General features: G+C 39.6%; 1 protein-coding gene across 1 annotated transcript in view; it reads left to right on the top strand.

The window, feature by feature from the left end:
* The window catches only part of HEATR5B (HEAT repeat containing 5B), a 97,822-nt gene that overhangs the window by 50,074 nt on the left and 24,191 nt on the right, over nt 1–23,557 (top strand). The window contains exons 22-28 of the mRNA XM_045009558.1: nt 3,086–3,230; nt 5,051–5,290; nt 7,854–8,105; nt 9,513–9,694; nt 15,503–15,571; nt 18,271–18,450; nt 21,390–21,627. Of these exons, the coding sequence (XP_044865493.1) occupies nt 3,086–3,230; nt 5,051–5,290; nt 7,854–8,105; nt 9,513–9,694; nt 15,503–15,571; nt 18,271–18,450; nt 21,390–21,627 (1,306 nt within the window). The remainder of the gene's footprint in view (nt 1–3,085; nt 3,231–5,050; nt 5,291–7,853; nt 8,106–9,512; nt 9,695–15,502; nt 15,572–18,270; nt 18,451–21,389; nt 21,628–23,557) is intronic.

The raw sequence follows: 23,557 nt of genomic DNA, 5'->3' as shown, positions 1-23,557 counted from the left end.
TTTTCAGAAGCACTCAGTGGCTCCCAAGTCAGAAGTCCCATTGAAAATCAATGAAGGGACTTGGCACCTATATCATTTAGGCACTTTTGAAAATGTTACCCAAGATTAAAAAGACTAGGGACCTGTTTCTAATTTACACTAAAGCCACTTTACACTGCTCTGGGGTGTGTAGAGGGGCCTTAAAGTGAGCTTAGATTATAGTTAGGTTCACTTTAAATCCCTTTACTCTGCCAGAGTGGTGTAAAGTGGCCTTAGTTTAAATGAGAATCAGGCCCCAGGACTATTTAGCTTGGAAAGGAGAAGAATACACAATAATAAGTCTTAGGCATATAAAATAACAAATGAAAAAGAGGAGACCTTTGGGGGACCCTATCTCCTATGGCTACTTAGAAAGGAAGTGTATGTGGGGAACGTGGCATAGCTCCTTCTATCAGAGTCCTAGGCAGAGTCTGTCTTGCTGTTGTCCCCAAGTTCCTCCATTGCTGCTCAGGTGAGTATTGTCACTTGTCTCAATAAACACGGCACCAACTTTCCTGCCTCAAGCCAGGAAGTGATGCAAGGGCTGTAAAATCCAAAATTTGATCTAAATAAAAGTATTAGATGAAAATTTTTTAAAAATAAATTGGAATTAAGTATACTTCTGCTCAGACATTCAGAGAGACCCTCCCTTTAAGCCATCCCTGGCCACCTGTATCCCAGACTCTTCACAGATCTTATTGAAAGATTGATCATGACCAAAGGACTCTCCAGCCTATTTATGCTGAAACTGGGACTTTCCCTGTTTGTGTAATCTGCTGTCCAATCTTTCCTTAGAGTTCCCGCCCCCCGTAGCACATGTCCCCTTGTCTTGCGTAACTGGTGCACTCTTATTCCACATGACCCATACCCTGTAATATGTCAGAGTGCAGAGAATTCCAAGTGAAAGGTATTGCTCAGCACAGATGTAGGTGGGCCCTTCTGTTAAGTGTGAATAACAGGCTGATATGTACCACATCCTGTGACAAATAATTCTCTCTGTCAATTCCTTTATGACTAAAACTCCCAGTGGGAATGTTATAGACAATTAAGTTAACCCAAGGTGTAATTGTTGCTGATTGAAATCTTTTTCCATGCCATTCTGCTGTCCTTTCCCTGCTCCATCATAAACCCTCAACTACCTAATTTTCCTTCCCTCCCTTTTGCTTCCAAAGTCTTGTTCCTTCCATGATAAGCCTACCTGCAAATGGCTTTGCACATGCTCCCACAGCTGTTTGGACAAGTAAAATGTGGACTTGGTGGCTGAATAGAAGTCTGGCTGAAAATCCTACCCCATTAAATGAAGGAGAAAACAGTGACAAGCTTTTGTCTTCTGTTTGGAACCAACACCATGTATCAAAGTTAAACCAATCTCTTCCATAATGCTTTTCAGATTCCTTCCTGCCTCTATACTTCATCATCATCATCATCTTTTTTTTTTTTTAACTAAAGGCAGGGAATAATCTTTCCAATAATTTAAATCCTAAAGTTCTCTGTTGTAGTTCTATTGAAACAACTTCAAGATGATACTTAGAGGATCTCTTAAAGTCTGTTTTTCAAGATTGAAACCTTCAGACATTCATGAATTAAATAAAGACCTAGTGTTAAATATTTTGTACACCCTATGACCTTTCATTTGGGAAAGCAATTTCCACTCTTGTAGCAAGCTAATAGAGGGAAAGCAAATGTGTATTCAGCTTATTAAAAAATATGTCCCTGGGGTAACTCGGGATTAGAGTTTCTAAAAGAGCACTCTTTTTCTTCTCCCTTGAAGAACATACAGTTCCCTGTACAGCTACTTCCTCTCAAGAAAAGTAGGGCGCTTGCAGAATTCTTTTGGAAGAAAAATATTTACTTGTACTCGAGGTGATTCAAAGCATATTACAAGCAAATGTTACTTAGCACAGAAATCTGGAAGCTCTCATGTTGAGAAGTACTTACTGACATATGTGGTATAAACTGTGGTTTAGATTTGAACATAGAACGTTTTAATGACAGTTGTCATGAGTGATTCAGTGACTGCCAGTGGCCATTTTATTGAAAATTGAAATGTCTGTCACTGGCAGAATACAGGATCCTAGTATTCAGAGTTTGTAACCAATGTTAAAGCATGCTGTAAACTGGACTAGAGCATTGGTGCTAATCTAATCTAAATAACCTCTTAGTTCTCCTCAGCCTATCACTTAGGCACAGCTCTTCTTAATAAGGTTTGCTCTAGAGTAATTCATTAGAATTGCAAGGACCAGAGGGCTTGCTCTGCTGTTGTTGCCCAATGAAGTGCCCAGACTTCCAGATAAACATCTGAGAACAATTGCAGCTGCCTAGTGCTGAGTATTTGTGAAAGTGTGGTCTCTTTGTCTGAGAGCTGAAATGGGAGAGAAGCAAAGAGATTTTCCAGAGTTCCTGATTGGCTTCACTTTTGCAGTCTGTGAGGCTTAATTTGTGTTTCACATTTTAAAATCTTGAATAATAAACTTTATTAATAAGATTTCTCAATTTTGCTTTTTAAATTTCCCACTTGTGCTTCCATTTGGGGGATGGGGCAACATGCTGGGATGCTAATAAACCCCACCTGGAACCAGTACACTCAAACTTCCTCTAATTAAACTCTTTAGAATCTTCAGTGCTGCAGGGGGCAATAGCTGCTTTATGGAAACACAGAAGAATAGAACAGAATTTCTCTCATTATATTAAGCTCAGAAAGAAATTAAACAAGCTTGTTCTCCAGAAGAAAGATGATCAAGATCTGTGTGCAAATGCAGTGGGCAGGTACAGGTAGTTCTCTTAAGTATTTCTGATAGGCAGAGGTTCATTTCCAAAGGGCGTGATCGTGTTTGGGTACCTAGCTGCACGCCCTTCAGTAAGTTAAGGGACTTATCCATTTTAATTAATGTTTTCAGCCAAATGGCTTCTTGCATTCTGACTTTCTGTGGAAGTGCAACATTACTTTGTAACTGTTTACATGACCTACACTTGATTTAGCTGAGCAAGAGGCTGTTATTAATCACTAACAGTTTTGATTCAGTTAAAGACACAGCAATTTACCAGTTTATAATGGCTCTGATTGCAGGTTCACTTGTGCAGTTCTCATTTATTGCTCCGTCGGGCTGCAGTGGCATGTTTGCGACAGCTTGCGCAGAGGGAAGCAGCAGAAGTGTGTGAATATGCCATGAGCTTAGCAAAAAATGCTGGCGACAAAGAGAATAGTGGTGTCAGTAAGTGTTACCTGCATGTGTCCTTTTCTAATATTGTGTGTGAGAGTTTTTTAGGACAAAAACAAAACCCATCCTCCTTTGGAGTTTCTTGCCATTTCCATACTTCCAGCTAAAAGTAAAGACAGTAGCCTTGGCCTCTTAAATATTGAGAACAAATTAGAAAGGGAATTTTCCCCCCAGAATATGTTGTTCTAAATCAGGGTTTCTCAAACAGAGGTCGCTGCTTGTGTAGGGAAAGCCCCTGGTGGACCGGGCCAGTTCGTTTACCTGCCCCATCTGCAGGTCTGACCGATGGTGGTTCCCAGTGGCCGCGGATCGCTGCTCTGGGCCAATGGGGGCTGCTGGAAGTGGTGTGGGCCGAGGGACGTACTGGCCGCCGCTTCCAACAGCCCCCATTGACCCGGGGCAGCAATCCGCGGCCACTGGGAGCTGCGATTGGCCAGACCTGCGGACGGGGCAGGTAAACGAACCGGCCCAGCCTGCCAGGAGCTTTCCCTACACAAGCGGCGACCTCTGTTTGAGAAACCCTGTACTAAATTGTTCCTCTCTCTTACTGATTGTTTTTGCTGGTTTTGAAAACGGGCATGTCACGGAGGGGATGAGATGGAGTATGGGTGGCTGCCTCATAGTGCTTCTTACGGGGCCAAGAATGGCATTTCCTGTGCTCCCTGCCTTAGTCCACAAATTACTGCCAGCTGCTCAGAGCCAAGTGGCCTGTGCTATAAATTTAGGGGTCAGTCTAAAACTGCTGAATAAAAATAACCTCAGAATTTGTCTGTCTGGACCTTTAAACAAACAAACATAACTTCAAAGGCAAGATCTTAATTGTAGTGCTTGAAGACAAGCCCCTGACCTGGCCCTCAGGTTCTGGGATAGCACTTCTCTGGCCCTATCTCATCCTGCCACTACCCCGGAGAAGCACAGGCAAGCCTTTTTAACTGACGTGCTGGCACCTGATTAGTCAGCGTCTCCTCCTGGCTCTTTTAGGCCTCTGGAGGATGAAGTCTTGTTGGCAGCCTGGGTTTTCTGTACGTAGGGGCTGTTAGGGCACCAATTCCTGTAGTAGGGAGCAGAAGAGACCTGATAGACCCCATCACAGGGCATAATGATCCTGTATACTGTGAGTAGGATATTCAGTTTTGACTTGTTCTGTTAGCAACATCCTTAGTAGCCAGTCGGATTTCCCAGTTGCCCCAATTTTTACATATATAATTTTATCCTGCTGCTGCTGCTGCTCAAATGAGTTATGATTCCTACTTATCTGTTTGAATGGTCCAGGAAAAAGTACAATACCCAGAAGCTGTCCATAGTAAGTATATAATTGTCTGCTGGTAGTTATATACTTAATGTTTTTCAAATTTTTAAAAATTTAATCTGGTGCTGATGTTGCCTTCTTTCAACGGATTATCACACAAACAATTTTTCCCCTCTGCCACAGAATGATGTGCATTCTAGTATTGTGGGGCACAATTAAGACTTAACTAAGAAGAGATTCTCCAGGATCCAATGCGGCTAGATGCTGAGCATTTCCTGCAAGGTGTTGAGTGCTCTTCTCAACTCCTATTTACTTTAATGGTAATTGACAGTGTTTATCATTTCATGGGAGATGCTCAGTAGCTCATAGAATCTAACTTCTAAAAAGTTTAATATATTAAACTATGTTAGAATTTATTGACAACAAATTGTAGTAATGCGTTTGTGTTTGTGATCTGTGCAACTAAGAGTGAATGCAGAATGTCCTTTTCTAGTACTGCTATTGCCCTAATTTCAAGGCACAAATATGATTCAGTTTCTTATTGGAAAAGTCTCTCATTTTACAGATATTAACCCTTTTGCACCAGGAGTTGGTTCTCGGCGGGATAGTCATTGCCGGCATCAAGGAGTTAATATAACAGAGACTGGCCTTGAGGGGGTTCTTTTTGGAATGTTAGATCGGGAGACTGATCGAAAGCTGTGTTCTGATATTCATGATACCTTGGGACATATGCTTTCATCCCTGGCAGTGGAAAAACTTTCACACTGGCTAATGCTATGTAAGGATGTCCTAGCAGCCTCCAGTGGTAAGTGTTTGACAACATTCATATAATAAGACATCATATCTTTAGAATTAATTTATTTTTGATAACATTCATTTAGAGCTCTTTTGTGTTGTCGTAGGATAGGTATCCATGCTTAGTTTTATCACCTATATCTTGGATTGTAATATTTTAGCTTGTTCAGAAAGAGAAAATGGCAAATATGATCAGTTTTAAATAGTCTATGTACACACACACATTTTAAAGTAAATCTGGTACTGTATACATAGGTAGTTCTTAAAGGGTGAGCATTACAATAGATAACCCACTTTCTTGGCCTCTGCTTTTAGCAGTTGACTGGCAACAATTCCTGTATCTTATAATGCTGAACTATTAAAATGCTTCTCCTAAAGAGTGTAATGGCTACTTTGGCCATATAACCTCAGTTTCTTCCTTTACTGCTGTTAGTAAAGGAGTTCTCCAGCTTTGCTCTTTCTGCCCCACACTACATTCACCTATATTACTTCACAATTTGTGATAGGAAACATTTTTTTTTAATTTCATTTGTGTGCCTTTAGTGATTCGTAATCTTCTTTATTTTATTTACATTTAAGAATGATGTTTTACTTTGTGAGACTGAATGAACTTGGCACCTCATCGGGTCCTAGTTTGATTTTTGATTTTATAATACTGGGTTGGATTCTCAGCTGGGATACATGGGCTTAGCTGATTTACATCAGCTGAAGGATCTGTTTCACTGTATACAATTTTTCTTCTTTTTCTTCCTTAGTGTTCAGGTTATCAGAGAGGCAATCTAGAGGCTTTAAGAACTATTCCAAGTGCAGTCATAAAGTGCCATTTGCAGACAGATATGACTGTTCCCTGAGATGTATTGGGACAAACCAGATGAAATCAAGCTGGCTATAAAATCAGTGCCTAGATATTGTTACAGAAAAATTTAGTACTCAGGACACTTGGTGTTCATAGGAATCCAGTCTTCACATGTAGTGGTTACAATTAAAATATAACTACTTGACAGTTATTTCCTGTTTGGAGTATGGGGGAAGTCATCTCAAATACCACTGTGTAATGTTGCCAAATTCTGATTTCTTAATGGCAACTACTGGAGATGTCCTGGAAATGAAGGTGGTCCTTCATGTATTTCAGGTTTATACAGAAGGAAGAGTGTTACTTGCATCTAAAACTTCCCATTATGAGGTGTTGTGAGTTATTAATGTGGGGTTTACTACATTGATTAAACCTCCTTTTGAGCTACTCGTTCACTCAAAATTCCTTCCTGGAAGATTTTATTCCTGACTTCACCTTGCAGAGCAGGTGTGAATCAGTCTCTCTACTCCTCTCTCATACACTATTTTATATAAGTACAATGTGGAGCTATGGATTCAAATGAGAGCCCTTCTAAAGGTGTTATCAGATTTCTACTTACAAATTAGTTATCCTTCTAACATTTTCCCCACACCCACGTCCCTATTGTAGTGGCACTTTATTTAATGGGCTTGATGTTAAAAGGTCCTCTTTCATTTTATCTGGAGTAGATTCTAAAATCCGTAAAATATGCATTCAGCCTTTTCTTTTAATTGACACTTGTACAGTAGGCCAAATAGTTTCCCAGAGAACCATGTTTAAATGCATTTCTCACTGTTGTTCTTCAGTAAGCCAGTAACTTCAAATTTATTTTGAGATCTCTTTTTGTTCGAGATGTATTGGCATGTGCAAAGCCAATTTTCAGGTCAGCCACATGTATTTTCTGACATACTTTTGCAAAGGTTGCACAACCTTTCTCACCCTAAAATGCCCCAACTCTTCTGCAGCCTAAGTGTATTATTTTTTAGGAATGGGGTGACTCAGCTGAGATAGTTTATCCCTCTGATAAGTGTCGTCTTGTTGCTGTGGTAGCTTTGGTGTACTCCCTTATCATTTTGATGCTCTGAGAACTGGACACTGAGGTTTTGCATATCAGTTTCTAGCTAATAGCCTTTTCATTGAGATCCCTGACACTTTGTTTATTTCCTGAACTGGGACTCTATTGCAGTAGTGAAATTTGGAGAAAAGAAAATTATTTTCAGTACCTGTAATGCTCTGTTCTCAAAACATGTTTGTGTGTGTTGCTGTAATAAATTGCCCACTTGCCTTTCTCACAATATTGGCCTTTCATTTTGTTTTCATTTAATATGCATTTTATCTTTTACTTGAAAAGAGAATGAGAGTTCAAGCATGGGTAACATCTGTATCCTCTGCATTGACAGTTTAACAGTTAAAATTTCTAAGCTACAGGACCCGGAAGTGGGGGTTTCTTGTAATAGATACCTTCAGAGAGCTAGAGTTATAGGAATGTCATTTTCTTATCTTTCAAAAAGATAAAGGATACTTTTAGTATGCTGAAGGGAAAAAACATCTTTACTTACTAATATTCCTTTACTGTGCCCTTCTCCATTTTCAAATGCCATAATTTCTATAGAAAAGTTAGTCTCCATTTTAATTTTGAATAGCTTGTTAGAGTTGACAACTTCACATTGTAAATTGTTTCTGAAAAATTACTACTAACAGTGGAATTGCTAACTTTTATGACTTTGTGTCTCTGTTGTAGACATGAGCACTGCAGCTCCTTTGGGAGGAGGAAAGGATGAAGAATTGGAGAAGAAAGATGAGATGGATGATGACACAATGTTTACCACTCTGGGTGAAGAGGATAAATCGAAGCCTTCTGTGGCTCCTCGCTGGGCCACTCGTGTATTTGCTGCCGATTGCCTGTGTCGAATTATCATGCTGTGTGAGAATGCGAATAAGGCTCACTTTGATCTGGCCATGGCCCGTTCAGCCAAACTCAGAAACCCTAAAAGTAATTAAAGGATTTGCATGTGTTTTTGTTTAACTTAACTGTAAAGAGATATATTAAGGGTATTAGATACCCACAAAGAGAAAACTTTGTTAAAGAACAGGTAAGCTTGAGTAAGGGGAGCAGCTATCCATGCAAACTATTAAAAGCAAAGAAATGTCCAGTTAAGGTATCCTCCTTTTACATGTCTTCATCACCACATAAACCAGTTTCCCTGACAGACCCCACACCTCAATAAATAAGTCTCCTTACACTCTAACATGGTGGTTTTCAACCACGGGAACACGAACGCAGAAGTCTTCCAGGGAGTACATCAACTCATCTAGTTATTTGCCTAGTTTTACAACAGGCTACATAAAATACACTAGCAAAGTCAGTACAAACTAAAATTGCATACAGACAATGACTTGTTTATACTGCTCTGTATACTCTGAAATGTAAATACAATATTTATATTCCAATTGATTTATTTTATAATTATATGGTAAAAATGAGAAAGTAAGCAATTTTTCAGTAATAGTGTGCAGTTTCCTCACATTATATTCTTCACAGATATTCTTGCATAACCAGTTACAAACTCTTTTAAAAGCTAGAGACTTGAAAATAACATCTGTAGGGTTTACTTCTTTTCTGTTGATTTTTATTACTCCTTTTCAATATCACATTTTAATAAATTAAGGAAATTCATTTTTAAAAAATAATTACTTACAATATCTGGCATTAAAAGCTAAGATTAGGATGTAAATGAAGAAAAGTCCCCACAGAAATATTACTGATTTCTGGATTATTTTCCTCTGCCCCTTGCCATCGTCACACACTTTTCTTTTACCCATGGCCTGGAGGCAGCTGTTTGTCCCAAAGAAGTGGGGGCATAACCCCATTTGCACCCAAATAAATATTATTATTACCTGAAATACTCAGTGGCTGGCTACAGTACCTGAGTTTTAGAATTGATCAGATGTTCCTTTATCAGCAGGGGTCACTGTAGGCATAAGATTGTAACAGCAATTGCATTAAAGGTTTTCTGTGGGCATGAGGAACAAGTCATTAAAAATCTGTTTTTGCAAAATGTTCTCAAAGCAGACATGAATGAAGTATTTTAGCATTCAGAGCAATTTTTTCTCATGACCTTTCCTTTTACTTTGATTCAAATTCAAACACTTAGTTTTTCACAACAGGCATTTCAGAAATCTGAAGTGATCATTTATATTAATAATCAAAAGAAAAGTATATTCAATTAAATATTTGTTTTCAAAATACGCAACTAATTTTTTCTCAAGATTGGGCGAAATTTGCATATTATAACATACTCTCCCTTTTAGAAATTTGTGAATAGTTACAAGTGTCTGTATATGGACATCAGTTGGATAACTTTAATTTAGTTAATAGCTTTATTATTTTTATTTTCAGATGATCTTTTAGTGCTACATCTCTCCGACCTCATCCGTATGGCATTCATGGCTGCAACTGATCACAGCAACCAGCTGCGGATGGCTGGTCTCCAGGCACTTGAAGACATTATCAAGAAATTTGCATCAGTTCCTGAGCCAGAGTTTCCAGGTCATGTGATACTGGAGCAGTATCAGGCTAATGTGAGTCCTTCTTTATATGTTTAGGAAACTGTATATTTTTCTGTCAATATGCCAGTGTCAGTTTTGAGAACAGTTTGTAGTTTTAAATGACTTGTGAAGGAATGTTGTGTGTGAGAATGTACTGCAAACACCAATTTATTTACCCCTTCAAAATTATTTCTGTATCTCCTCTACCTGTTTGTTATAATTTAGTAACTGGCAAAAGTTCCAAAAAATCAGTAGCCACTGATCCTTGAAATCCAAATATTAGGGTGAACATTTATATTTTGGCAACCGTAATGGCCATTTCTCTGGCAGATTTAGAAATGTGAAAAGAGCACTTTGATTCCATTCCAGATTGAACCTAATAAATCTATTTTTCTCAGGGATTAATGAATGTGCCCCTGTTCTGTAAAGTAGGCCAGAAATCTGTGAAAGCGCAGGAATGGAAGCTGAGATCTGAGCTTATTATTCCTGGATACCACTGACTTGTTGTGTGAGGTGGTTAAGTCCCTCAAGCCCTGTGCCTCAATTTCTTCATTCTTAAAATGGGAATGATATTGAGCCCCTACTTCACAGGAGTATTGTGAGAGTTAAAAGGAGACAGCCAATTTAAAAACCATTTTCGGTTGGAATTAGTTAGTTGTGACAATAGTGGGTTACGCCTAAAATCACTGTAACTGGAAGAGATGATATTTTGCCTCTGTTTTTCCTGTTTGTTTACTTTGTGCATTTGATAACACTTTGCTTATATAGTCAATTTCACTGTTGGTCCTGATCCTGTAAATATTTACACACATCTTGTCCCATTGACTTTAGTGCAAAAGTTAAGCACATATGTAAATGTTTGCTGGATCAGGATTTCAGTTGGTGAGTTTTCACGGTTTTTGTGGGGGTCTTTCACACAGCAACAGGGGAGAGAAATATTCTTTAGAACATTGAAGAGTGACTATTAAATGACAAAAATTGATTCAAACTCATTATGCCCCTTTCAGTTATTTAATGTTTCTATAAAGCAGTTTGCGGTCTTTAGATGAAGGGAGCTATGTATGTGCAAAGTGTGCAATTATTCTGATTCCTGTCTTTATGGTTTTATTTTGTTAAAAGAATACCATTTGCTGCATGACTGATTTCATGTTGTTTTGGAGACCTTAACTTTTGAAGTTATTGTGTGTTTGATTTCACAATCTTATGGCATAAGGCAGGTGTGGCCAACCTGAGCCTGAGAAGGAGCCAGAATTTACCAATGTACATTGCCAAAGAGCCACAGTAATAAGTCAGCAGCCCTGCGGATCAGTGCCTCCCCTTCCCTCCCTGCACCTCCTGATCAGCTATTTTGTGGTGTGCAGGAGACTCGGGGGGTGGAGGGGGGAGTGAGGGCATGGCATGGCATGTGTTTTTTTTTTTTGGATTGACACTATCTGACAAGGATTTATCAACTCTCCACTTCAACTCTGTCCTCCTTCACCCCAGTCTTTGATTTGGAGCTTTCCGTCTTTCTGTCTGCCTATAACCCCTACTCCTGTCCCTTAGACTCAGTCCCTCTTGCTTCAGGGTCTCCCTTGGGCTTGCACGCTCTCTCTCTCACTCTCTCTCTCTCTTTCTCAACACCAACCTTCCCCCCATCTTCAACCCCTCTTTGATCTCTGGCTGATTTCCCACATTGCTTCCCCTATCCTGAAGAACCCTGCCATTGGCTCCAGCTAGCTTTTCACCTACCCTGTCATTTCATGTACCTAGAATCTCCCTGTTAGTGCTGTTTGTTTTGGTTTCTTTGTCTCTCTTCCCACCCCCCCCTCGCCCTGCTTTTGCTTAATCCATTTCCATCTGCCTTCTGCTTTCTTCACTTCAGTGAAACTGCAATCACAAAGATCACCAGAGACCTGCTCATATCCAAATACAAGGAAATTGCTCTCTGACTATACTTGTCTCAGAGTTATAAGGTGTTGATTCCAGTTGGTCAATTTAATACCACGCCTCCTGAGCTGCTTAGTTATCCTCCCTGCTCTAGTGGTCCGTTTCATTGGGATTTCAACCAGCTCTTCAGCTGTGAAGCATCCAGAATCTCATGATGCTTTACTACTTACCCTTTTCCCCATAACTTTTTGCAAGTGCTCTATTGTTGGTATTCATTGCTCTGCTCCTTTAAAAAGAAAACAAAATTCAGTTGTGGTACACCAGCTCTTGCCAGAATGGAGTGTAATTAATTCTTTTAAGTCTTTGCGTCTCCTTCTTCCATTCCTGATTGGGAATTTTGCATGCTCCTTGAGACCTTTCTTCCTGAGGATAGCGCTGAGTTGTCAGTGCATCCAGAGCCTCGAGTCCACTTATCCTTCTCTAGCATTCAGAATACCTACTATGCTCTGGCCCAAGTTCTGCCTCCATATTGATGTATCCTGTATTTTATGCCCACCTTCTCCCACTCCACTGAGGCCATTGTTTTCACTCTCAACCTCCAAGTCTATAGCCTGGTCTACACTACGCGTTTAAACCGGTTTTAGGAGCGTAAAACCGATTTAACGCCACACCCGTCCACACTAAGAGGCCCTTTATATCGGTATAAAGGGCTCTTTAAACCGGTTTCTGTACTCCTCCCTAACGAGAGGAGTAGCGCTAATATCGGTATTAACATATCGGATTGGGGTTAGTGTGGCTGCAGATCGACGGTATTGGCCTCCGGGCGGTATCCCACAGTGCACCACTGACCGCTCTGGACAGCAATCTGAACTCGGATGCCAGGTAGACAGGAAAAGCCCCGCGAACTTTTGAATATTTCCTGTTTGCCCAGCGTGGAGCTCCGATCAGCACGGGTGGTGATGCAGTTAAAAATCAAAATAAAGAGCTCCAGCATGGACGATGCGGATGTGATCGCTGTAAGGGCAGGCAAATCTGTTCTATCAGTGCTCCGTTACAGAAGACGAAATTCAAAATCATTTTTTAAATATCTCCAGACAGATGCCATAGCAGGGACTCAGCGCACTGCTGCGTGACAAGCGTAACGGAAAGCCAAAGAATCAAATGGACGCTCATGGACTGGAGGACTCAAGCTATCCCACAGTTCCTGCAGTCTCTGAAAAGCATTTGCATTCTTGGCTGAGCTCCAAATGCTTCTAGGGTCAAAAACAGTGTCCGCGGTGGGTCAGGGCATAGCTAGGCAATTTACGCACCCACCCCCAGAAGTGAAAGGGAAAACAATCCTGTCTTGACTCTTTTACATGTCACCCTATCTTTACTGAATGCTGCAGATAGACGCGATGGTGCAGCACTCAACAACAACATCCTTGCTCCCCCCACGCTATGGATGGCTGATGGTGCAATACGACTGGTATCCGTCGTCGTCATCATCAGCCTATTGGCACATGGGGCAGTGCAAAAGGACTGGTAACCATGCTGACTAGCATCCGTCAGGTCGATCAAGGGCGCCTGGCCCTAATTTTTCCTGGTAGATGGTACAATATGGCTGATAACCATCATCATCATAGCAACAGGGGGCTGAGCTTCATCAGCCCCCACCCTTCATGTGTAAAGAAAAGATTCAATTGCCCCTGGACTAGCAGCAGGATGCTGGGCTCCTCTCCTCCACACTCCTTAATGTCCTATGTGGACTATCATAGCAACTGGAGGCTGCCTTCCACTCATTTCTCACTAACAAGTATTCCTGCATTCTTTATTACTTCATCACACAAGTGGGGGACAATGCTATGGTAGCCCGGGAAGAATGGAATGAACAGGTGGGGTTGTTGCAGGAGCACCCCCTGTGAATAGCATACAGCTCATAATCTATGCAGGATATGACACAGAGCAGCTGTGCTCTCTGGTTCTCTGATACAGTGGTTCTCTAGTACACTTGCCCATATTCTAGGCAGGACTGATTCTATTTTTAGATACCAAAAAGGAGGGATTGACGCAGGGAGTCATTCCCAATTTTGGCTTTTGCGCCCCTGGCTACGAGCAGCCAGGGGCACTTATGACAGCAACAGATGGAGCAGTGCAAAAGGACTGGTAGCCACGATCATCTTATTACCAATTTATGGTATGGTAGATGGTACAGTATGGCTGATAACCATCTCTGCTATCATGCAAAAGCAAAAGCATGCAGCTGTGTAGCGCTGCTGAATCGCCTCTGTGAGCGGCATCTAGTACACATACGGTGACAGTCACAAAAGGCGAAACAGGCTCCATGATTGCCATGCTATGGCATCTTCCAGGGCAATCCAGGGAAAAAAGGCATGAAATGCTTGTCTGCCGTTGCTTTCCCAGCGGAAGGAGTGACTGATGACATTTACCCAGAACCACCCGCGACAATGATTTTTGCCGCATCAGGCACTGGGATCTCAACCCGGAAATTCAAAGGGGCGGGGGAGGCTGTGGGAACTATGGGATAGCTACAGAATAGCTACCCACAGTGCAATGCTCCAGAAATCGACGCTAGCCTCGGACCGTGGACGCACACCACCGATTTAATGTGTTTAGTGTGGCCGCGCACACTCGATTTTATACAATCTGTTTTGTTAAACCGGTTTATGCAAATTCGGAATAGTCCCGTAGTGTAGATGTACCCTAAATTACCAGTCAAAGCAGTTCTCTAGCACATCAAACTCTGAGATGACTTTTGCTGTATTTTTGTGTGTGTTCTGTTCTCTCTGCCTTTCCTTCTCAAAATAGAGAAGTGTCTCAGTGACTATAAATGTTCAGAATTCAGCTGAATAATGTCCCTGATAGATTGCGCAATTCATGCTGTGCCTGAGAAAGACTCCTGATTGTCTCAGCCTGTGAGATTTGCTCATGGATGTTGCCATGAACAATCCTGTCCCAGAAAAAAATGCCTGAAAGTCCCCTGGTCCTCCCCATAATTCCTGTCAATTCAGTGCAAAGTTCAAACTGTCTTGAGGAAACATGAGTTGAGACTCTATGCAATGTCTCTGAGGCAGTGCAGGGCTCTGCAGCAGTGTATCCAAATTATGGGGAGATACTACCAAAGCCCAGTGTCTCAGCACTGTTTCAAACTGCATGTTAGGTGATTTCAGTGAAGCCCTTTGCAACTTATTAGTATCAAACTTTCCCAACCAAGGCATCACTTCTTTTGGAACAGGGACTTCATTCAGAGTATCTTCTAGCTTCAGGCTTACTCTGCCTTAACTGCTGGGCTCAGCTGTCTCAGGGTACGGGTTCCACCAATCCTTATGTGTAGTGTTGGTAGCCACAGAACCTTAAAAACAGCAGTAGTTGACCAAGTATAGACTGTAAGCTCCCCACTACCAGGGACCTGTTTAAACTATGTGTAAAGAATCTTGGACATCTACAGTGGTTGCACTTAAACTATTTTCTATTTTGAAAGATCGTATTGGTTTGATAGATAATTAGAGTTAAAATGAGGAATACCAATAGCAATGGTAATATCTCTCAAATGGTAGATGTTTTTAAGTGCATCTATAGAAAGACAATGAAAATAGTAACAGGACAGATAGCTGTAGCTGTTATGGCAATATCTCCATGATAATTAATAAGGCCTATAATAGCAATTTCATGATTCAGCATTTCTGATGTGAATGATTCTCAATAATATGAGAGGACACTATGTTTGTATGTGACAAAGATAAATGTGGTTCAAAAAGGAGATGCTCCTTGTAGGGAGGAACGGGTGAAAGGTGCAGTACAAAGGTTGTTATTTTTTTTAAAGGCATAGTATTATAAATTTCTATAGGCAACATAAAACAATGATAACTGTTGATGGAGTTTTGATGCCAAATCCAGCGCTTTGTTATGCTCTATACATTTTGCGTGTGTTTGTAATCCTCATTTAATCAGATTTTTTTTCTTTTTGTGTAGGTTGGAGCTGCTCTAAGACCAGCTTTTTCCCAAGATACCCCTTCTGACATAACAGCAAAAGCCTGCCAGGTACAGAGAAAAATATTAAGACTATGTAGTAAAAACTTGACATATTTCAAAAGTATGTGTATGTGATTTTTTTCTTGTTTTTAGAAAAAGAGTGAGAAAAGAAAAATAGTAGTAAATATCCCCAGTACTGGAAAAATTTGAAATGTATTTATTAGGAGCAATGAAAGAGGCTCCAGATAATATATTTTGTTGTTCAGTAGTGCAGAAATCCTTTGGGGCATTACATTAAGAAATCTTTTTATTTTGTCTTTCTGCAACCAGTAGTAAATAGTAGTAAATAGCTAGTAAATAGCTACATGTAAATACTGGTTTATAACTTTGATATCTGTTTTTAAATGAAGGGTCCTAGTCCATTACTAGGGCTAGTAGGCACGTCAACAATACTCTGCTACTAACCATAATTGAAAATGACACTTGCATATAGTGTTGTTTGTTTTGGTTGTTGTGAGGCTAACAGATCTGTTGAGAAATAGATATCTTTAATCTGATGAAATAATTTGAGGTAATGGTGATTTACCATTGAATATAGGGCTTAAACTCAGGTTGTGGATCTCTCTGAATCTAATTCTGATACCATGTGTATCTATGTCCATTTCACCCTATTGAAAGTTTCTTCTGCATTCAGTGCTAGGATGAGGAAATTAGTTTGCAGGGTTAGATGATTGCTAATAAGCCAGCACCAAAACATCCAAATCAAATGGGACTCAAATAGGGGAGACAAGGTTTGGACAGTAAAAAGAGCTTTAAATGATTTCACACAAACTCTGCAAACTAATTTCCTCATCTGTGTGAGATGAGCCTATATGAGCTGCATTGAACTGTGTTTTTTGCTAGTAGTAGTCTTTTGGTAGTACTGCAATGGGGTTGCTATTTGCTAAGGAGGAGGAAGATGGCCTTTGGTTAGCATTTGTGTTTCAGCTCCCTCTAATGGCTTGTGAATTTGTTACAAGTAGGTTTTATAGAAGTCTTCCCTATGCCTGTCCAAGACAGGGAGCTTCTGTTGGGAGAGTGAGCCCCATTGCCACCCTAGAATTTGACCAGCAAGTATAGCTGGTCTGGAAAACTTAAAAGAAACACAGAAAATAAATTGACAATTTTTTTGTGTGGAGATTGTTTTCCCCCCCCCCCTTTTTTTTTTGACCAGCTGCACCAGAAGGCTAAGAGAGAGAGAGATTTCTTTTAAACTTGAGCCCCATGAATCTGCCTCTTCCCACTTCCCTGCCCAACAGTCCCCACTGGGATTAAAGAATTGCCATTGTCCAGGAAAAATGTTGTCACCTGCCCGTATTGAGGGAAAGAGATGCACAAAATTCTTCCACTACCTTCCCTCCAGGTGTGAGGGGAATCTGCTACCACTGCTTACGATGGAGTGAGTTAAGATTCTACTGTGCCTACCTCTCATGTTCATATGTGTGTGAATATTCTGCTGTCACCTCCTCTGGATGACAGAGGTATAAAAATCACATTGTAACACAGCCCTTGCAGAGGAGTGGAAGATTCCATTACTTACTTGAGAAGAAGCATAGCGACATCTGTTCCCTTAAACTTGTCTGGGGAACCTGATGAGGTGCAGATGTTGTTGGGGAGAGGAGGAATTTAGGTGCCTTTTGACTCAGTAATAAAGGTGAGGGAAAAGTGCTTTCCCATCTCCTAGGTGGCATTGGGTGTCATAAAGAGATAATGTGTCTCCCATGGTCATCTTATCAGTATGCAGGAATACTGGAAAATAACCCCAGTTCACAGCTCTTCTCTCCAGGAAAGGAGTTGGGGGAAGATGCATTATTCAGCTCAGTTTAGACAAAGCTAGTAATTGTCACAAGGCTTGTCACAGACATTATTCCCACTGGAAATCTTTAACTTTACGGAACCCCTATAAATTGGCTCCTTTCTGTGGTGTTACAGCTTTGAGGGTGTGATTGTATTTAAGAGGATGGTTGCTGGGGTATAGTGCTGAACAGGTGGTCTGCATGATGTCTAAATCTTAAGGATCTGTTTAATTTAAAAAAAACCAAACAAACAAACGAAACACTCATAGTCCCAAAAATGTTTTATTGACTTTTATAGGACATGGTTTTGGGAAAAAACCTTTTACAGACATGGTAACATATGGATAAATGGACCCTTTTTAAAAAATAACTTGAAACAGGAAAGAAGTTGTTAGTGTGCTTTAAAGCCCCTCTTATTCTAGTGATTTTGAGGACATTTAGTACGTAATTTTACAATTGCTAGGTTTTTTAAAAAAGTTGTTTATAGGTTACTTTTAAAAGGGCTAGTATCTAGTACACAATTCAAAACAAATGTGATGGAAAAAAATTGTATTTTGGATGATAAGGCTGACATACTCAAGAACAGAGTAAAAATGTTATTGTTTCTACTAGTTACTGTGGTTCATAAATAAACACAAATATCTGTGCATAATATTACATGGCATACTTTACAGGTATCTACATTATAAATTGCAGATGCCATGAGCTCTGCAAACACCCACTTTATGCTTGTAAGTACTGACTTAAGCTGGTCTAGAGTATCATGAGAAGGAAAAACATAGCTAGACTGTTGTTTGTCAAAGGGGGCTATTAGGATATGTTACAGAAAGATTTTAACTTGTCATAAAAATCTGTGCTTGCTTGAGCAGGTATTCTTGAGCATGATTCCTTCCAAAAAACCCTTTGAGAATGCTTTTAAATATTCTTGCTTAGGTATGTAGCACGTGGATAGGAAGTGAGGTTGTAAGTGACCTGAATGATCTTCGCCGAGTTCACAATCTCCTTGTCTCCTCCTTGGACAAAGTGCAAGCAGGAAAGGGGTCTTCCAGTCAGCTTTATCGAGAGAGTGCCACGACTATGGAAAAACTGGCAGTCCTGAAAGCCTGGGCTGAGGTAAAAATTCAGCGTTAATATTTACCATATATCTCAGATTAGTTACTGTAGCATAGCTGCAACTTCCCATCCTTTTAGCCAGCTGACCAGCCAGCCAGCCCCAAACCTTCTATCTTTCCAGCTACTCTGACTTCCTCCCACCCTCTCCAGGCTTTTGGTTCTCCATGCCTATCTCTGGAGTGCTTCATCTTCTCTCTATCTAACTGGTCCACATTTGTCACGTTGCTTTTATTCGCTCTCCTCCCCACGACTGCCCCACAGCTCCATCTTTCCTCCATCCTACCCATTTGTGCACACCCATGCCCCCCCCCCAGAATTTCCAAACTCTGTCAGATGTTGATTTCCTTCGCATGCCCTTTCTGTTAATTTAAAAACAAAATTCAAGGATGAGCTGGTTAAATCAAAGCATAGCTAATTAGTAGGGCCCTACCAAATTCAAGGCCATGAAAAAAGCATCAAATCTGTGAAATCTGGTCCCCCCATACCCCTGTGAAATCTGGCCTTTTGTGTGCTTTTACCCTGTACTATACAGATTTCAGGGGGGAAACCAGTATTTCTCAAATTGGGGGTCCTGACCCAAAAGGCAGTTGCAGGGGGGTTGCAAGGTTATTTTAGGGGGGAGGTCATGGTATGGCCACCCTTACTTCTGTTCTGCCTTCGGAGCTGAGCGGCAGCTGTTGGCCGGGCACCCAGCTCTGAAAGTAGCGCCCCGCCAGCAGCAGTCCAGAAGAAAGAGAGTCAGTACCATACCATGCCACACTTACTTCTGTGCTGCTGCTTTCAGAGCTGGGCGGCCGGAGAGTGGCGGCTGCTGACTAAGGGCCCTGCTCTGCAGGCAGCAACACGGAAGTAAGGGTAAAAATACAATACCATGCCATTCTCACTTCTGTGCTGCTGCTGGCAGCAGCGCTTCCTTCAGATCTGGGATCCTGGCCAGCAGTCGCCACTCTCCAGCTGCCCACCTTTGAAGGCAGCGCTGCCATCAGCAGCAGCACAGAAGTAAGGGTAGCAGTACTGCAACCCCCTCTACAGTAACCTTGTGAGCACCCCACAACTCATTTTTGGGTCAGGACCTTTACAATCACAATAGCGGGAAATTTCAGATTTAAATAGCTGAAATAATGAAATTTATGGTTTTTTAAAATCCGATGACAATGAAATTGACCAAAATGGACCGTGAATTTGGTAGGGCCCTACTAATTTGCCAGGAATTCCCCAAAAAGAGAATAATAAACTACAGGGCTACTGAAGTCATTGTTTGGGAATGTAAGATACCAAGCAACATACAAGTATCTAAAAATGATGGATTTCACAAATAACATTGTGTATGGTAACTAATTAGGATGTCCATATGGGTTAAATTAAAAGGGACTTGAAAGAGAAACTATCTGAATATTTGGCTAAACATTATGAACTGTCATTCTAGCAGTGTGAGTAGTTTGATGAAGTTGTAGAAAAATGGCTTCATTTTCAGAAGGGTTGAGTTCCCACAACTATGACTGAAGTTGATAGGAGCAATGGGAGTCTAGTAACTCTGAAAATCAGGCCAAAAGTTAATATAGGAGTCAGATGAGATAGTGAGCAAAAGAAATTATTGGACAGAAAATATTTTTAAAATTTAAATACTGTGCTGCAAGACAATCTAAATGATAAAATATTGTTGTAAAAATGTTCGGGTTTAATTTAACATTTTTATCTGTATTTTTAATGGTGATGATGCTCTTTTTGTTGGCTGGAACTACTGTATTGTGAATAACCTTTTAAATGTGGGTGTATTTAATGAGCATATGTGACGTGAAAGCTATTACAGAGGACCCTGAATATGGTGTGCCAAATGAAACACAGATTGGTCCAGGTCTTACTAAAGCTTTTCTGAAACCATTTGCACTATACATTTTATAATGCAAAAATAAAAGTACTGATTAAAGAGTCCACTTTGTGTGAACTTTGCTATACATGCCATTGTGCATTGTTTTATAAAGTGTTACTTTACTGAATAGAAGTAGTGAATAGTGTTTTGAAGAAGCTGAGCACAAGCAGGTCTTTGTTTTCTCTATTACATTAACATACTGTAGTTCTCTTGCATTTAATTTCCTTGGAAGTTATTTTGAGAAAATAAGGAAAGTATTAGCACTTCAGCCCTGTAGTGTTAAGCTATTTTCAGCTTTGATCTGAAGCAAAGCATCTGTTGTGTGGGGACATTTATGTCTGCTACATTTCTTTTCTAAAAACACTGCTTTTTGTTCCTATTGCAAATCTTTTCCCCCAATCTTTCTCCTTATTTGCGTAATGTGTCCTTGTGTAAGTGCTTTACAAATTTTCCCTCAGCCCCTCCATGTTGGGTATCACAGATACCAATTTACAGACCCTTTAAAGAACAGTACACAATCAAAAAAAAAAAAAAAAGGGACACTTATTCACAAGGCCTGAGCTACACACAGAAAGTGACCTGAATGAAACTAAATTGATTTTATTCCTTCCTAAACTGATTTAACAGTAAACCCATAAGTGAGTTGCACTGAGGTAACTAAACTGGTTCCTAAATAGATTTAATTTAGTTAAATTGGTGCATTTTCTGTGAGAAGAGCCCTAACTGACACTCTTCAGGTTAAAAGTGTGAGTAGCCAGATTGGCTACTGTGCTATGAATGTTAGCAACAAACTCAGATTTAACTTGGAAATATAGACTGATAAAACCTAATAGCTTTTCTATTTTTCCTATCTTTATTTCCATCTGTTACGTAGCATAACATTTTCCAGTATGATATTTTGCAGTATTTTTAAAGTATTTTCAGATTGTCACAAAAATGTAAAACTATTCATGATATTCCATAACAGCTAAAATAAAGGTCATTTACAAGTGCAATTTGTCATTTAATTGAAAGAAGGCTTTTTTCTTTTTAGAATGTTATAGCAAAAATTTTGTATCTGTTTTTATAGGTGTATGTTGTAGCTATGAAAATTAAAAAGGAAGCAGAGACCAAACCAAAGCGAGCAATAAAGAATACGGATGATGATGATGAGGATTTTGGTACTGTAGATGAGTTACCTCCAGACAGTTTGATAACACTTGTACAACCTGAGCTGCCTATTCTGAGTCGCCTTTGGCTAGCTGCATTGAAAGACTATGCTCTTTTGACTTTACCAGCTGAATTTGCTAGTCAGCTTCCACCAGATGGTAAGCACAGCAATTCTTTTTTTTTATGATTATGAAAGTCAGAATGAACATCTTGGTAAGGAATTGTTGGAAGAATTTTGAATTTCTTCTATAAATTACTTGCTTCCCAAATTAGTTTTGCATTTACAGAAACTCTAACATAACTCTAACACTTGGATGTATACCTTTTTCATTATGTATAGACAGAAATCCTAAGGCTGAAGTAAATGTTTTGTGTGGTGGTATAAAGTTTCATCAGCATGCATTTGAGATGACCTATTGCTGCTGTGTGGTGAAACGACAACTGAGTTTCGTATGTCATCCCAAACATCTTTTATTTCGTTTATGCCTCTGTTTTTTCAGAAAAGTTAATTTAGAAAAATGTACAACAATTGAAAATGTCTTTTGGTGCTATATTTCATATCACTTTGTCTCTAGAGTCGGGTTGTGTTAGTTGCCGTGGTTAGTCTTTGAAATGATTGGAGTAGAACAAATGTTAAAATATCTACAACCTATAATAACTGTTCTATAAATGGGATTAAATAATGTAAAGTTAGTGATTAACTAACTCATAGAACGTTATCTCAACCATAACACTACATTTTCACTAAAGTCCTGAAACTTCACCATTAATGCTAATGGGAACTTTGGCACTGACCTGAATGAGTGCAGGATCATGCCCAAAGAAAATCAAGGGAAGTTTCTAAATTCTGTTCAGAAACAAATCCAATATATTTAACTTGAATTTCAAACTTAGTCATAGCTTTCTCTGGCATTTCAGTGACACAGATCAAGTTTTGTTAGCATTCATTGCAATTCTTATTTCCACAGAGCACTATAGCAACCGTAAAATACACAAAGATTCTCTAAGTGTAATTCATTCTAAAATTGCTCACTCTTTAAATTGAATGAAACAAGTCTTTGAAATGTGTTTAATTCCCAAAGTCTCCCCATAACTTATAGTTTACACTATCCTTTTCTCTGATTATAGTTTATATCAAATATAAAGTACAAATTTTTTTAAACATGATTAGTCATTTCCAGGATTACCTAAGTCCATGTCTAGGGTTATCTAAAATAAAGTTGTCTGATTTTTCAAAGATACTGAGTATTTGTAGCTTCCATTGACTTGTGGGAGTTGTGAGTGCTCAGCATTTCTGAAAACCAGGCAACTTTATTTTAGATGACTAGACATGGATTTAACTGCCTAAAGGTAGTCAAACATGTTTTGAAGTTTTAGCCTAAATTCGTACTTTAGAATAATAAAAACACACTGAAAATATTAATGACTGAGAATTAAAATAGATGAGAATACATTAGTAAACAATGACTGAGAATTGAATAATAGATTACGTGCGTGAACAATAATATAAATGATCACATTCTGATTATTTTAATAATGGTAGACATACCCCAGTCCTGCAAACACTTTCATGCATTTAACTTTACAGATCTGAGTAAATTAATTGAAGTCAATGGGACAACTTGTGCTTAAAGTTAAGCATAGGCAGGTTTGCAGGATTGAGGGTCTTTTAGACTATGAGTGACATATATTGTATTTTACCAAACACATGAAGAAACAAGGTCCCTGCTTTGAAAAGCTCACAGTCCAACTCAGGAAAATACTGATATGTACATGTAACACTGGTTCAAATGTAAGAAAGCTTGGGGCAACTGGTGAGGAAATCAACAAAGTGTTGCATTCTAATCCATGGAAGGATGTAATATATCCATAGAACTACAGTGTACTATAACATTTTAAACAGCTGAACCAGGTTAAGGTTCCATGGAAAAGATTTAGTTGGATTTTAATAACTTTGCAAATGAATTATAAATTAATGAGAGTTTATATTCAGTGACAAATGTAACAGATTTTTCAAACTTTTAGGTGTTTGTTTTTAAGCCGTTGTTTGTAAGTGGGACATAATTAAGAAATCTTAACTTTTTTTTT

This window comes from Mauremys mutica, chromosome 3 (genome assembly GCF_020497125.1).
Source record: "Mauremys mutica isolate MM-2020 ecotype Southern chromosome 3, ASM2049712v1, whole genome shotgun sequence".
NCBI classification, from domain to species: Eukaryota; Metazoa; Chordata; order Testudines; family Geoemydidae; genus Mauremys; species Mauremys mutica.
The sequence above is the reverse complement of the archived record's forward strand: the minus strand, read 5'-3'. Positions and strand labels throughout refer to the sequence as shown.